General features: G+C 46.5%; 1 protein-coding gene across 4 annotated transcripts in view; it reads right to left on the bottom strand.

Moving 5' to 3' along the window:
- The window catches only part of ACLY (ATP citrate lyase), a 51,483-nt gene that overhangs the window by 6,678 nt on the left and 29,513 nt on the right, over window positions 1-15,292 (bottom strand). For all 4 annotated transcript variants that reach the window (XM_064369464.1, XM_064369466.1, XM_064369465.1 and 1 more), the window contains 7 exons: window positions 12,650-12,754; window positions 10,450-10,646; window positions 8,263-8,344; window positions 7,177-7,287; window positions 4,132-4,259; window positions 3,096-3,189; window positions 528-682 (listed from right to left, as the gene is read on the bottom strand). In XM_064369464.1, the coding sequence (XP_064225534.1) occupies window positions 528-682; window positions 3,096-3,189; window positions 4,132-4,259; window positions 7,177-7,287; window positions 8,263-8,344; window positions 10,450-10,646; window positions 12,650-12,754 (872 nt within the window). The remainder of the gene's footprint in view (window positions 1-527; window positions 683-3,095; window positions 3,190-4,131; window positions 4,260-7,176; window positions 7,288-8,262; window positions 8,345-10,449; window positions 10,647-12,649; window positions 12,755-15,292) is intronic.

Genomic DNA, 15,292 nt, shown 5'->3' with positions numbered 1-15,292 from the left:
TTTGTATTCTTAGTAGAGACGGGGTTTCACCATGTTGGTCAGTCCAGTGTTGAACTCCTGACCTCAGGTGATCCACCCGCCTCAGCCTCCCAAAGTGCTAAGATTACAGATGTGAGCCACCACGCCTGGCCCATAAGGTACTTTCTATCTGTCCAGCAGCTCCACTGGGCCCACACTCCTTAGGCTACCACATCTTTCTAGTTTTCCCTCCTTAAGCTCTATCTTGCTATCAAGAGGTCTGCATTTATTGGTCACATTTCTTTAAAAGTTCCCAAGGCAAAGGGGCTATTCCAAGACCTCTAGTGAGGTCACTGCCTTCTGCTTCTCTTGGTGTAGACTGGACTTTCTGTCCTTGGATGACTCAGGGATAGCTTGTGAGTCCTTCCTCTGGCCTTTCAATTGACCTGTGGCCCCAAAGACTGACCCTGGACACACTCCCCAGGCCCGTCCACTCCCACTCCTTTGTCGGGGAAAAATGATTAACTTCGAGGTGCAAGGCCCTGTCATCTTCTGTCCTCCATGCTCACCTTTTCTGGAACCAGAGGAGGCCGAGGACCCCACCAATGCCCATCTCTTCCTTGAAGACTTCGGTGATGGGCATGCCCGCATAGATGAGCTCCTGTCCCCGCTCGTCGCAGATGCTGGTCATGAACGAGGCAGGTTTGCGGATCAAACCCAGTTCCTGGGCAGAGATGGGGCAGAGGGAAGCAGGGCCATGGTGACCACCACAGAGTTTTGCAGGACTGCCCTGTTGTGTGTACTCTTAGAACCAAAGTGTCCCAGGAATGTCTTAGACTCTGACAGCCAAACAACAACTCTCAATTCTCAAACAAACTTTTCCCAAGAAAGAAGTGCAAAGGCCCTTTCATTAGATCATTTTGGACATAGAAAATAGGAGGGCCCATGGTACCACTTGGCATCAGCATTATCAGCACTATTTCTTTCCTTCACTGAGCATTTCCTGGGCTAAGAAATAGGCTAAGCAGTTTATATCCATTGTTTCATTTCTGGAGCGGGGCCAGGGTCTGTCTGTTACCCAGGCTGCAGTACACTGGTGCGATCAGCCTCATACTCCTAGGCTCAAGTGATCATTCCACCTCAGCCTCCCAGTAGCTGGGGCAACAAGGCACGCACTGCCATGCTTAGCTAATTTTAAAATTTTTTGTAGAGACACGGTCTTGCTGTGTTGTCCAGGCTGGTCTTAAACTCTTGTGCTCAAGCAATTCTCCCACTGTGGTCTCCCCAAGTACTGGGATTACAGGTGTGAGACACAGTCCATTGCTTCATTTTAACCTCACAAAGAAATATTCCTTGTGTTATAGCAAAAAAAAACCATGAGACTTAGAGAGGCTCAGTAACCAGCCTGAGGTCACCTGGCTCAGAAATAAAATGAATCCAAAGGGAAAATCTTACGTATACTTCGGATACAGCTGCCCATCACAACAAAAATGTAATGGGGCTGGGCGCGGTGGCTCATGCCTGTAATCCCAGCACTTTGGGAGGCCAAGGCGGGTGGATCACCTGAGGTCAGGAGTTCCTGACCTTGAACCTGGGAGGCGGAAGTTGCAATGAGCTGAGATCACATCACTGCACTCCAGCCTGGGTGACAAGAGTGAAACTCCATCTCAAAAATAACAAGCCGGGCGCGGTGGCTCACGCCTGTAAGCCCAGCACTTTGGGAGGCCGAGGCGGGTGGATCACAAGGTCAAGAGATCGAGACCATCCTGGTCAACATGGTGAAACCCCGTCTCTACTAAAAATACAAAAAATTAGCTCGGCATGGTGGCACGCGCCTGTAATCCCAGCTACTCAGGAGGTTGAGGCAGGAGAATTGCCTGAACCCAGGAGGCGGAGGTCGCGGTGAACCGAGATCGCGCCATTGCACTCCAGTCTGGGTAACAAGAGCGAAACTCCGTCTCAAACAAATAAACAAATAAATAAATAAATAAACTTAATAAATAAATTAAATTAAAAATAATCATACAATTATAAACTATGATGGCCAGGCTCGGTGACTCATACCTGTAATCCCAGCACTATGGGAGGCCAAGGCGAGTGGATCACAAGGTCAAGAGTTCAAGACCAGCCTGGCCAAGATGGTGAAACCCTGCCTCTACTAAAACTACAAAAATTAGCCCAGCATGGTGGTAGGCGCCTGTAATCCCAGGTACTCAGGAGGCTGAGGCAGGAAAATTGCTTCAACCCAGGCAGCAGAGATTGCAGTGAGCCAAGATAGTGCCACTGCACTCCAGCCTCGGCAACAGAGTGAGACTCTGTCTCAAAAAATAAATAAATAAATATACTATGAAAAACACTACAGGCCAGGCTCAGGTGGCTCATGCCTGTAATCCCCACTTTGAGAGGCCAAGGCAGGTGAATTACCTGAAGTCAGGAGTTCAAGACCAACCTGGCCAACATGGTGGATCCCCGTCTCAACTAAAAATACAAAAATTAGCTGGGTGTGCTGCTGACCACCTGTAATCCCCCCCCCAAAAAAATCCTCCATCTCAAAAAAAAAAAGTGACAAGATACATGGCTACAGAAATGGGGGAATCCCTTAAAATGCCCTTTACTAACGGGACAGGGACTGAGCTCCTAAATTTCCCATTTCCAGAGTTGGGCAAATCAGTCAATTCTGTCCAATCCTATTTCTTCAATTATCTTCTATGAAATTTTAAAATGCTTTACAGTTACATTTTTATTACAAAAACAACATGAAAGCCTAGCCTCCCAGCCTACATCTTTCTCCAGCGCTGGATGCTTCCTGCCTTGAACATCAGACTCCAAGTTCTTCAGTTTTGGGACTTAGACTGGCTCTCCTTGCTCCATATATATATATGAGTTTATTTTATATATATATATAAAAATAAATAAATAGAATATATGTAACATATATAAATAAAATATAAATATATAAATATATATATATCTCCTATTAGTTATATATCTCCTATTAGTTCTGTCCCTGTAAGAGATTCCTGACTAATACAGAAGGCCTGGTTTCCAAGAGTTTGAGGCAAATCAACTCAAAACCCACCACCATAGCCCCACAAATCTCCCCTGCTCACACTGTTAGGGACAGTCAAGGCACTTACCCTGGCCCAGGAGTAGTCCATTGGCACGGTTGGGGGCGGCACCTCTTGGGCAGGTACAATGACTCCGTTGGCCACAAGATCTTCATACACAGATCTGGGAGGCAGGAAAAAAAGACATCTACATGGATTTTCTTATTTTAGACTCCTGTAAGCCATCCCAAGAATGCTCCTTCTAACCCAAACACTAAGGGTTTCACTCTGAACCCTTTCCAGTCACTGGTTTACCAGCTGAATTCTGTGAACTAAATGGAAACAAGTTCTAGCCATGACTGCACCTGCCCCTCTGCTCCCCACCACCTCGAGTCCCCATCTCTGGAGGGGGCTTTATAGAAAGCTGAATCTGGAAGGCAAGGAAGGACAGAGCGGAGAGCCCAGGCAGGTGTAAGAGGTAGAAATGGGAAGAGATCAGCCGGGCATGGTGGCTCATGCCTGTAATCCCAGCACTTTGGGAGTCCAAGATGGCCAGATCACCTGGAGTTCAAGACCAGCCTGAAATTCTGTCTCTACCAAAAACATCAAAAAAATTAGCTAGGTGTTGTAGTGGGCGCCTGTAATCCCAAGCTACTCGGGAGGCTAAGGCAAGAGAATCACTTGAACCTGGAAGGCAGAGGTTGCAGTGAGCCAAGATTATGCCATTGCACTCCAGCCTGGAGCACAAGAGCAAGACTCCGTCTCAAAAATAAAAAGAAAGAAAAAGAAATGAGAAGAGATCATAGGATATGTAATAACGCTCTATCAATCAGAGGTAACACTCTCTAAACATTTCCATGCATATCTCTCATCCATGCCTGCCACCTCCCAGCCAAATAGTAGGCTTGGAAACTCAACACGTTTTAACACCAGCCGAGACCTGCTGCTTCTAAAAACTAAACAAAAGGAAAACCAAAGAGAAAGAGGATTTTGAACCATCCATACAGCTGTGCTAGATACTGAGAGGGACCAGGAATATGGGATGTCCCTGTGTGGGAGGGGCTGCTGTCTCAGGAGGGGTCTGGAAAGGAGAGGGAGGCTGGCATCCTCCTCAAGGTCCACTTACTGGATGATCTCTCCAAGCTCATCAAAGCTCCGGGGCACAAACACTCCTGCTTCCTTCAAAGCCTGGTTCTTGGCTACTGCAGTTTCGGAAGCCTGGTTGGCACAAGCTCCAGCATGGCCAAACTGGACCTGGAAAGCAAAGGAAAGTAGCTTTATTGCTAATCCCCCAAGAGCGAACAAAGAATCCCCGGGAAAATGCCAGCACTGGTCATAGGTTGGCACTGTGCTAAACGCTTTACATGAATCACTTCATTTAAGACTCAAGCAAGCTCACTGAATAGGTATAATAGATGACTTCCATTTTACAGATTAGGAAACTAAAGCACAAAGAAGTTCAGGAGCTTCCTCAGGGTCACACAGCTAATTCGCATGGAAGTCAGTATATAAAGACTGGTGGCCCAACCCCAGAATCTCCTTCCTTTTTTTTTTTTTTTGAGATGGAGTCTCGCTCTGTCACCTAGGCTGGAGTGCAATGGCAAAATCTCAGCTCATTGCAACCTCCACTTCCCGGGTTCAAATGATTCTCCTGCCTCAGCCTCCTGAGTAGCTGGGATTACAGATGCGTGCCACCACGCCTGGCTAATTTTTGTACTTTTAGTAGAGATGGGGTTTCACCATGTTGGTCAGGTTGGTCTCAAAGTCCTGACCTCGTGATCCACCCACCTCGGCCTCCCAAAATGCTGGGATTACAGGCGTGAGCCACCATGCCAGGCCTAATCTTTTTTTTTTTTGAAGTGACAGGGTCTTACTCTGTCACCCAGGCAGGAGTAAAGTGAGGCAGTCATGGTTCACTGGCACCTTGGCCTCCCTGGGCTCAGGTAATCCTCCCACATCAACCATCCCAATAGCTGGGACTTCAGGTGTGTGCCCGGGAGGCGGAGGATGCAGTGAGCTGAGATTGTGCCATTGCCCTCCAGCCTGGATAACAAGAGTGAAAGTCTGTTTCAAAAAAAAAAAAAAAAAATGCAAACAAACAAACAAACAAAAACAAAAAAAAGAAGAGCTAAGTGGTGGTTGTGTCTTTTTTTTTTTTTTTTTGAGACAGGTTCTCTCTTCAGTTCCCCAGGCTGGAATGCAATGGCACGATCTTGGTTCACTGCAGCCTCAATCTGCAGGCTCAGGTGATTCTCCCACCTCCTCCAGTGTAGCTGGTATAATAGGCATATGCCACCACACCTGGCTAAAATTTTTTTGTATTTTTAGTAGAGACGTGGTTTCGCCATGTTGTCCAGGCTGGTCTTGAACTCCTAGACTCAAGCAACCCAACCACCTCAGCCTCCCAAACTGCTGGGATTAGGCATGGGCCAGAGCGCCCAGTGTGACTGTGTCAACACTATGTTCAAGCACTTTTCTAAGAGTTTTTCTCATTCAATCTCTCAGTAACTGTGATGGTTTCCTATAAAAAAGGAAATGGGAGCACAGACAAATAAACTGATTTATCCAAGGCACACAGGTAGTATGTGGTAGCACTTGAAGCTAGGTAATCTGGCCTTAGTCTGTGCTCTTCACCATGCAAATAGAACAAAAGGTGAAAAAGTTAGGAACTGCCACTCTGTAAGCAAAGGCTGAAAGACATGTTAAAGCATGGGTTGCCGATGGGTTCTTTGTAGGATTTAATCTGCATCAGTAGATGGGTGGGAAAGAAAAGAGATTCTATATTCAGAAACCCTGGGTTAAAGGAAGTTAAATTTCTTTAACTCTAGAATGTCTCAAAACTAAAACTGAAATTTCTAAAAGGGAGAAGAATTATTTAAAAAACAAAACTAGGCTGGGCGTGGTGGCTCACGCCTGTAATCCAAGCACACTGGAAGCCAAGGCGGGTGAATCAACTGAGGTCGGGAGTTCAAGACCAGCCTGACCAACATGGTGAAACCCTGTCTTTTTTTAAAAACAAAAAAAATAAATAAAAAATAATAAAAATAAATAAAAAACAAAACTACAGCTGAGTGTGGTGGCTTGCGCCTATAATCCCAACACTTTGGGAGGCTGAGGCAGGTAGATCACCTGAGGTCAGAAGTTTGGGACCAGCCTGGCTAACATGGTGAAACCTCGACTCTACTAAAAATACAAAAATTAACTGGGTGTGGTGGGGGGGCACCTGTAATCCCAGCTACTAAGGAGGCCAAGGTAGGATAATTGCTTGACCCTGGGAGGCGAAAGTTGTGGGGAGCCAAGATCGTGCCACTGTACCCCAGCCTGGGCAAAAGATTGAGACTCTATCTCAAAAAAAAAAAAAGGCATGTGCCACCACGCCTCGCTAATTCCATATTTTTAGTAGAGACAGGGTTTCTCCATTTTGGTCAGGATGGTCTTGAACTCCCAACCTCAGGTGATCTGACCGCCTCAGCCTCCCAAAGTGCTGGGATTATAGGCGTGAGCCACCACGCCCAGCATTTCCTTCAATTTCATCATCATCATGTGAGCCACCTTCAAGGTGGTAGAGGATTCTCTAAGCCCAAGCACAGGGGGTGACATATGGGTTATGATCCCCCAGCAGAAGACAGTTAGCTCAGAAGCTTAGCAGACAGCAGAAGCCTAAGAAATGTTTATACTCAATACCCGTCAGGTGCCTCCAGGCACTTTCACATATATTTCATAATTTTAACACATCAAAAACAAACCTTGCCTTCTACCACCTCTCCCCACACAAAACATCTCGCCAAGCCCCGCCCAGCTGAGCCCAGGCTGTGCTCTTCTCCCTCCTCAGCCTCCCTTTCATCAGCAAAATCCTTCTCATCCCCTAAACTGCAGTTCAAATATCACCTTCTCAGGGAAGCTGTCTAAACTTCTCCAGACAGCTGGCTGCTACCTTTGAGGAGCAGGGACTCAGCATCTGATTCTGACTTCAATCTGCTTGTAAGCTGGTCTCCAACTAGATATAAGCTCCCAGAGAGCGGGGCCCTGGCTGGACTTTATAGTAATCAAGCAAGTAACAAACATTTCTTGAAGGAACTAGCTGTTTAATGAGATGTCTACATGGTTCGTCTCAAATGCCCCCTCTTGCAATCCCCACTCCCAGCCCAGGAGTGACTTGTCTCAGCCATACCTCAGAGGAGAACATGGTGGCACAGGTCCCAATGCACCAGCAGACGATGGGCTTGGTGAGGCGGCCCTCCTTGATGCCCCGGCAAATCTTATATTCCTCAGTGCCCCCTATCTGCCAAGGAATGAGGAATGAGAAAAAGCCAAGTTAGGAGAGCCCATCGTGACATAAAACTGGATAGAAAATGGAGGGACACGGGCTTTGGCCAAATAAAAGGAGTGTAGTTTCAGCCTGGATACAAGGACGATTTCTTTCCTTTCTTTTTTTTTTTTTTTGATGATTTGTCTACTCCAACACCAAACAAGGAGGATTTCTAAAGGAACAAACAGCAGGTCTCCTAGAAGAATCCCTGGGACTCCCCCTTCCTGATCTAGAGACATGACATGATTTAGGATTAGACCTGCCTTCAGAGATGCAAACAAAGGATGGTGTCATGGGACTCCATTTTTTAGTATTTAGAAAATTTTTTAAACTCGTTTATCCAAAAGTCATCAAATTTAATCCCCCCACTTTTTTTTTTGAGATGGAGTCTCGCTCTGTCTCTCAGACTGGAGGGCAGTGGCAAGATCTCTGCTCAGTGCAACCTCTGCCTCTTAGGTTCAAGTGATTCTCCCATCTCAGCCTCCAGAGTGGCTGGGACTACAAGTGCACATCACCACACCCAGCTAATTTTTATATTTTTAATAGAGATGAGGTTTCACCATGTAGGCCAGGATGGTCTGGAACTCCTGATCTCAAGCCTCCCAAAGTGCTGGGAGGATTACAGGCGAGAACCACTGTACCTGGCCAAAAAAATGCACTTTTTACTCCAGCTTTCCACTGCCTACCAGGTAGAGACCATGGCCAGCCAGAGCAGAGCTTCTTTCTTATTGGCGCTAAAGTTTGGGACACTGGGAGACAAGAACTCCTTTCTCTGAAACAAATGGCAGTACTAATAGTGACAACCTCAAGGCCCCAGCATCTAGGGGGTGGGATTACCAGGGACTGTCCCTTTAAGTTACATGCAACCAAAAGGTTTTAATTTTTTGAAAACTGAGATCATGCATTATTACACTTTTACAATCATAATTTTTTTTTAAAGTAACTCACCTCTCCAAGAACCACAATCATTTTGACTCCTGGAGTGTCCTGGTAGCGTAACACATGATCCATGAATGTTGAGCCTGGGTACCTGTTGAGAGCAGGGAGGATCAGGAAGATATAGGATCAGGAGAAGCCATGAGGAGGTGTGTACAGGGTTAGGAAGCACACTTGTACTGGTAACACTGGACTTTTGGGGGATGTGGATGGCCGGTAAGGGTCCAGAGATGCCCCAGCAATAATGGAGAGGGTTAGGAGGGAGAAGGTGGCAAATGGAGCAGAAGGGAAGAAAGGGGAGGAAAGGGAAGCGAAGGAGTTGGAGCTATTTAACTCGCAGAGGAAAAGATTAAGCACAAAATAAGCCCAGAGAGGTTCATTGATCAGTAAGAGATGACCTAGAAAGTACACTCTGGTACAGCTGTTTTAAAATATATCTACAAAAAAAATAAATAAAATAAAATAAAATATATCCACAAATTCCGGCCAGCGGCTGTGGCTCACACCTGTAATCCCAGCACTTTGCAAGGCCCCGGAGGGTGGATCACCTGTGGCCAGGAGTTCAAGTCTGGCTAACATAGTGAAACCATGTCTCTACTAAAAATACAAAATACAAAAATTAGTTGGGCATGGTGGTGAGCACCTGTAGTCCCAGCTACTCAGGAGCCTGAGGTGGGAGGATCACTTGAATTTTTTGTTTCTTTTTTTTTTGTCCCAATTTACAATCAAATTGCTTAAATTTTTTGATCGTCTCAAAAAACAAAAAAAAATCAAACACACATACACACACACTTTTTTTCTTTTTGAAAAAAATATATGCTCTGTCACCCAGGCTGGAGTGTAGCAGTGCGATCCCAGTGCACTGCAACCTCCGCCTCCCAGGTTCAAGCAATCCTCGCGCCTCAGCCTCCTGAGTAGCAGGCACTATTGGCACATGCCACCACATTCGGCTAATTTTTTCTTCTTCTTCTTCTTTTTTTTTTTTTTTAGATAGAGCTGGGGGTCTCACTGTGTTGCCTTGGCTAGTCTCAAATTTCTGGGCTGAAATAATCCTCCTACCTCAGCCTCCCAGAGTGCTGGGATTACAGGCATAAGCCACTGTTCTTGGCCTCGTCATGTCTTTTGATATGAGGACTATAAATCTAAGAAGACAGTCTAAACAAGCAGCATTTCCTAGACTTCTTTGACCTGGAGCTTTTGGTCAGGGAGACCCAAGGACTGAAGATCCCCAGGCCACACCCCTAAAGACCTTGGAGAGAGTTATTCCTTAACCAGGCATCCTATCTGAAATAATGTGGTAGAGCCAGGGAGACGGACAAGGTGACTCTCTCTCGACAGCTTTTGGTTTCTAAGCCCAATAGCAGTAGTAATAGTAGTGATAATAAACGTAATGGCTAACATTTATTATAGGGTTACTAAGTGCCAGATGTTACTCTAAGATATTACTCTATTGAGGACCCACTCATCAGTGTTCCCACTAACAAAAATAACGAGGATATCATTAACTACAGTGAAAATTCACTGAGCACCCTAAGAGCAGATCCTGGCTCAGACACTTACATATATTACACCTCATTTATTCCTCGAGAATGACCCCAGGAGGCAGGGGTATTATTTTACCCATCTGATGTATAAAAATGATGGAGGTTGGCCGGGCGTGGTGGCATGGGCCTGCAATCCCAGCTACTCAGGTGGTTGAGGCAGAGAAATGCTTGAACCCAGGAGGTGGAGATTGCAGAAGGCCGAGATCGTGCCACTGTACTCCAGCCTGGGTCACAGAGTGAGACTTTGTCTCAAAAAAAAAAAAATATGGAGGTCTAGGGAGGTTAACTAAGCCCAGGATGGCCTCCGCCATCCACCCTCAACTAAAGAGGGAAAATGGGATTTGAACCTCTTTAGTGCAATTTCAGAACTGGCCCTCCTAACCACTGCATGCTGCTGCCTCCGTATGGCCAATCACAACAAACAGAATTATCCCCAAAGCCCAGTTGCCTCTCCTGCCCATTGCCCTATTCCGTGTTTTCCGATTTCACGCTCTGTCAGTCCTGAGACAAGAGCACAGATGCCCCACTTTTTGGACTTGAGCAGCATTCCTGCAGGCCTGGAGCTCAGGGGCAGTGAGCAGCCTGAAGGACACAGTCATCTCCCAGCCCACCGCTCTCAATGCAGGAAGCCCTCCTTGGCTTCCCATCTAATTACCTGTCCCCACCAATGGCCACGCCCTCAAAGACGCCATCTGTGGTCCGAGAGATGATATTATTGAGCTCATTGGACATGCCTCCGGATCGGGAGACATAGGCCACGCTGCCCGGGCGGTACAGTTTGGAGGCCAGGATGTTGTCCAGCATCCCACCTGTGTTTCCAATCTTAAAGCACCCAGGCTTGATGCCTCCAACCTGTGGGGGCAGAAACCACAATCAGGAAGGAAGGTGACTTCCAGATTCACCACAGAGAATCACAAAGCCCCTGCATTACCTGCCCAGCCCCCTCTGGCCAGGCTGGGAAGAGAATGACCAAGAGGAATCGCACCTGCCCATTGGGTTTCCTGCTTAGGAAAAGTCTCCTCTCTCTCTCTCAAGAGGCATTATACAGAACAAAAGAGAGCCTTATTAGTAAAACATGGGTCACTGGCCGGCCTCGGTGGCTCACACCTGTAATCCCAGCACTTTGGGAGGCCGTGGTGGGCGGATCACGAGGTCAGGAGATCGAGACCATCCTGGCTAACACAGTGAAACCCTGTCTCTACTAAAAACGCACACAAAAAAATTAGCCGGCGTGGTGACATGCACCTGTAGTTCCAGCTACTTGGGAGGATGAGGCAGAAGAATCACTTGAACCCCAAAGGTGGAGTGTGCAGTGAGCCACGATTACACCACTGCACTCCAGCCTGGGCAACATACTGAAACTCTGTCTCAAAAAAAAAACATGGCTCACTAATGCAGGTTCAGATAAGTATACGCAGCCCGGCACAGTGGCTCACACCTGTAATCTCAGCTCTTTGGAAAGAAATACTAGCTTCAACTTTTTAATGCAGTAACAAGTTAAAATAAGCCAGGTGTGGAAGAATCCTTCTTTAATCCAGCTACTCAGGAGGCTGAGGCAGGGAGATTGCTTGACCTTAGGAGTTTGGGGCTGCTGAAGTGTGCTATAACTGTACCTGTGAAAGACACTGCACTCAGCAACATAGTGAGACCCTGCCTCTTAAAAAAACAAACAAACAAAAATTAATTCAAAGAATAATTTTGGTTGGACAAGGTGGCTCACAACTATAATCTCAACACTTTTGGAGGCCAAAGGGAGCAGATCACTTGAGGTCAGGAGTTCGAGATCAGCCTGGCCAACATGGTGAAACCCAGCCTCTACTAAAAACACAAAAATTAGCCTGGTATGGTGGTGGCGCATGCCTGTAGTCCCTGCGACTTGGGAGGCTGAGGTAAGAGAATCACTTGAACCCAGAAGGTGGAAGCTGCAGTGAGCCAAGATCACACCACTGATCTCCAGCCTGGGAAACAAAGCAAGATTCTGTCTCAAAAAAAAAAAAAAAGAAAAAGAAAAAAGAATAATTTCTTCTTATACGAAGACTTTGTGCCTGCAGGAAGCTTATTCTTTGGTTTAACAAAGACTATGCTATAGTTGTACGAAGGTAGACAAATACTAAAAAAACTTCTCATTAGCTCCTTGAAACCATAAACATAATATGGACTAGGGAGAGAGCCCTTTAAAAAAATAACTAAATGCCAGGTGCAGTGGCTCACATCTGCAATACCAGCACTTTAGAAGGCTGAGGTGGGTAGATCACGAGCTCAGGAGTTCAAGACCAGCCTGGCCAGGATGGTGAAACCCTGTCTCTACTAAAAATACAAAACTTAGCCAGGCGAGGTGGTGAGCGCCTATAATCCCAGCAGCTCAGGAGGCTGAGGCAGAGAATGGCTTAAACCCAGGAGGTGGAGGTTGCAGTGAGCCAAGATCATGCCACTGTGCTCCAGCTCCACTGTGCTCCTAAACCCAGGAGGGAGATAGAGGAGTCAAAACGTAAACTTCCGGGCCAGGCACAATGGCTCATGTCTATAATTCCAGCACTTTGGGAGGCCGAGGCAGGTGGATCATGAGGTCAGGAGTTCAAGACCAGCTTGGCCAAGATAGTGAAACCTCATCTCTACTAAAAGTACAAAAAATTAGCTGGGCTTGGTGGCACATGCCTGTAATCTCAGCTACTTGGGAGGCTGAGGCAGAGAACTGCTTAAACATGAGGCATAGGTTGCAGTGAGCCAAGATCATGCCACTGCACTCCAGCCTGGGCAACCAAGCGAGACTCCATCTCAAAAAAAAAAAAAAGTAAACTTCCTAAGGGCCTTGAACTTCATGATAGCCTCAAACGCTTTCCGGAGGGGAAGCTCACAGTGGCAGGTCCGATGATTGTCACTCCCTTCTGGTCCGCCTTCTTGATCAGCTTTCTCGTGAGGGCCTCAGGGATGCCTTCGGCTATGATGGCGATGGTCCGGATCTAGAGGATGACAAAAGTCCCTTCCTGTTAACTTTCTGCCTCAGAAAGGGCAACGAGACAGTACCATTCAAGAGCCCACTTCCCATTTCCCATGCCCCCTTCCAGGGTCCAACGACAAAGTAATATTAACAATATGTATCACATTCTTCCCACAGGCCTCTGCTCCTGATCACTCTAATCACTCTAATCCTCTCTGAAAACAGAGGTGGACAGCCGAAACTGATCTCCATTAGCTAACCATGCAGTGATCCACTCAACAGAGAGCAGATGTTTCAGAAGCCCTGCTACAGTCATAACAGCTACGTTCGCTCTCACCCAAAAACTCACACCCACCTGCTGTTTACTTGTTCCTGTGCCTGCCCATAAAGTAGCTAAGGCTTTTCTCCATGGTACCCTCCGAGTCTTGTCTCCATCCCCACAGGACAGGGACAGCATCTGAGAGAAATAAGCTGCTTCTACACTCAACCCAGAGATGGGGTGGGAGGGACACGGGACAGATCCAAGAATCATCTCTTTGGCTCCAAACCAGGGCCTGCAAACTTCTATAAAGGGTCAAGATAGTATTGTAGGGGCCGAGTGGAGTGGTTCATGCCTGTAATCCCAGCACTTTGGGAGTCTAAGGCAGGCGGATGCCTTGAGCCCAAGAGTTCAAGGCCAGCCTGGGCCACATAGGGAGACCCAGTAGGAGGATCAATTGAGCCTGGGAGGTCAAGGCTGCAGTGAGTTGCATAATCACATCACTACACTCTAGCCTGGGCTACAGAGCAATATGTCTGTCTCTTTAAAAATACAAAAATTAGCCAGGTGTGGTGGCAGGAGCCTATAGTCCCAGCTGAAACAGGGGAATTGCTTGAACCTGGGAGGCAGAGGTTGCAGTGAGCCGAGATCACACCACTGAAATAAGCCAGTCTAGTATCAGATGATAATTCTGAACAAAAGAATCAATATTTGATTTTATTATTTTATTTTGAGATGTGAGTCTCACTCTTATCGCCCAGGCTGGAGTGTAACGGCATGATTTTGGCTCACTGCAACCTCCACCTCCCCAATTCAAGCAATTCTCCTGCCTCAGCCTCCCAAGTAGCTGGGACTACAGGTGTGTGCCACCAAGCCCAGATAATTTTTTTATTTTAAGTAGAGGTGGTGGCCAGGCTGGTCCTAACTCCTGACCTCAAATGATCCACCCACCTTGGCCTCCCAAAGTCCTGGGATTATAGGTGTCAGCCACTGCATGTAGCCTCAAACCTGCACCTTCTGATGCAATAGTTCAACTTCTAGAAATGTATGCTTCAGGAATAATTAAGGATATAGGCAAATGTTAATCCGAGATTGCCCATCACAAGATTTGAAAAAGCAAAAGTGATGCTGACGATAAGTGCTTATTGATGTAAAAAGAGCAACTGAAGAAAGCAGATTATATGAATGGCATACAATATTATTCCCTTTGTTCAAATCTAGAGAAAGGTGTAGATAAGGATATACTCTCATAGCAGCAGTCATGTTTTTCTGAAATGGAACCTAAAGTATTTATTTTCAATAAAACAATATTTATCAGTATTTTGAAACTGTTCTATAATAAATAAGTAATTTTTTTTTTTTTTTGAGATGGAGTCTTGCACTGTCGCCCAGGCTGTAGTGCAGTGACACGATCTCGGGTTCAAGCAATTCTCCTGCCTCAGCCTCCCAAGTAGCTGGGACTACAGGCGTGCGCCACCATGCCCAGCTAATTTTTTTGTATTTTTAGTAGAGATGGGGTTTCACCATGTTGGCCAGGATGGTCTCGATCTCCCGACCTCGTGATCCACCCACCTCAGCCTCCCAAAGTGCTGGGATTACAGGTGATATGTAATATTTTTATTATAAAATGTTGGAGTTTCTCTGAGCCTCCTCTAGCTTGGGAAGCTGCGGATTGAAAAAAATAATTAATTAAAATAGGCCAGGTGCAGTGGCTCACTCCTGTAATCCCAGCACTTTGGGAGGTCAAGGGAGTGGATCACTTGAAGCCAGGAGTTCATGATCAGCCTGGCCAACATGGTGAAACCCGTCTCTACCAAAAAAATACAAAAATTAGCCAGGTGTGGTGGCATGTGTCTGTAATCCCAGATACTCAAGAGGCTGAGGCAAGAGAAGCACTTGAGCCTGGCCAAGAATGTGTGACAGAATAAGGTCCTGTCTCAAAAAATAAATGAAATAAAATAAAGTCCTTTATGCTGATTTTTGTTTTTTTGTTTTTGAGACAGGATCTAGATCTTTGTTGCCAAGGCTGGAGAGCAGTGGCATGATCACAGCACACTGCAGCCTCACCCTCCTGAGCTCAAGCAATCCTCCTACCTTAGCCTTCCTAGTAGCTGGGACTAGTGAGTGCCACCATGCCTGGCTAATCCTTTTCTTAAGTAGAGACAGGGTCATGCTGTGTTGTTCAGGTTGGTCTCGAAGCCCTAGCCTCAAACAATCCTCCCACCTCAGCCTCGCAAAGTGCTGGGATTACAGGTACAAGTCACAGCATCCAGCCAGTCCCAGTTTTCAAGCTAGTTATGG

The sequence above is a fragment of the Aotus nancymaae genome, unplaced genomic scaffold (assembly GCF_030222135.1).
Source record: "Aotus nancymaae isolate 86718 unplaced genomic scaffold, 86718_ANA_hifiasm-v0.15.2.pri h1tg000089l, whole genome shotgun sequence".
NCBI classification, from domain to species: Eukaryota; Metazoa; Chordata; class Mammalia; order Primates; family Aotidae; genus Aotus; species Aotus nancymaae.
This window is presented reverse-complemented; position numbering and strand designations above follow the sequence as displayed.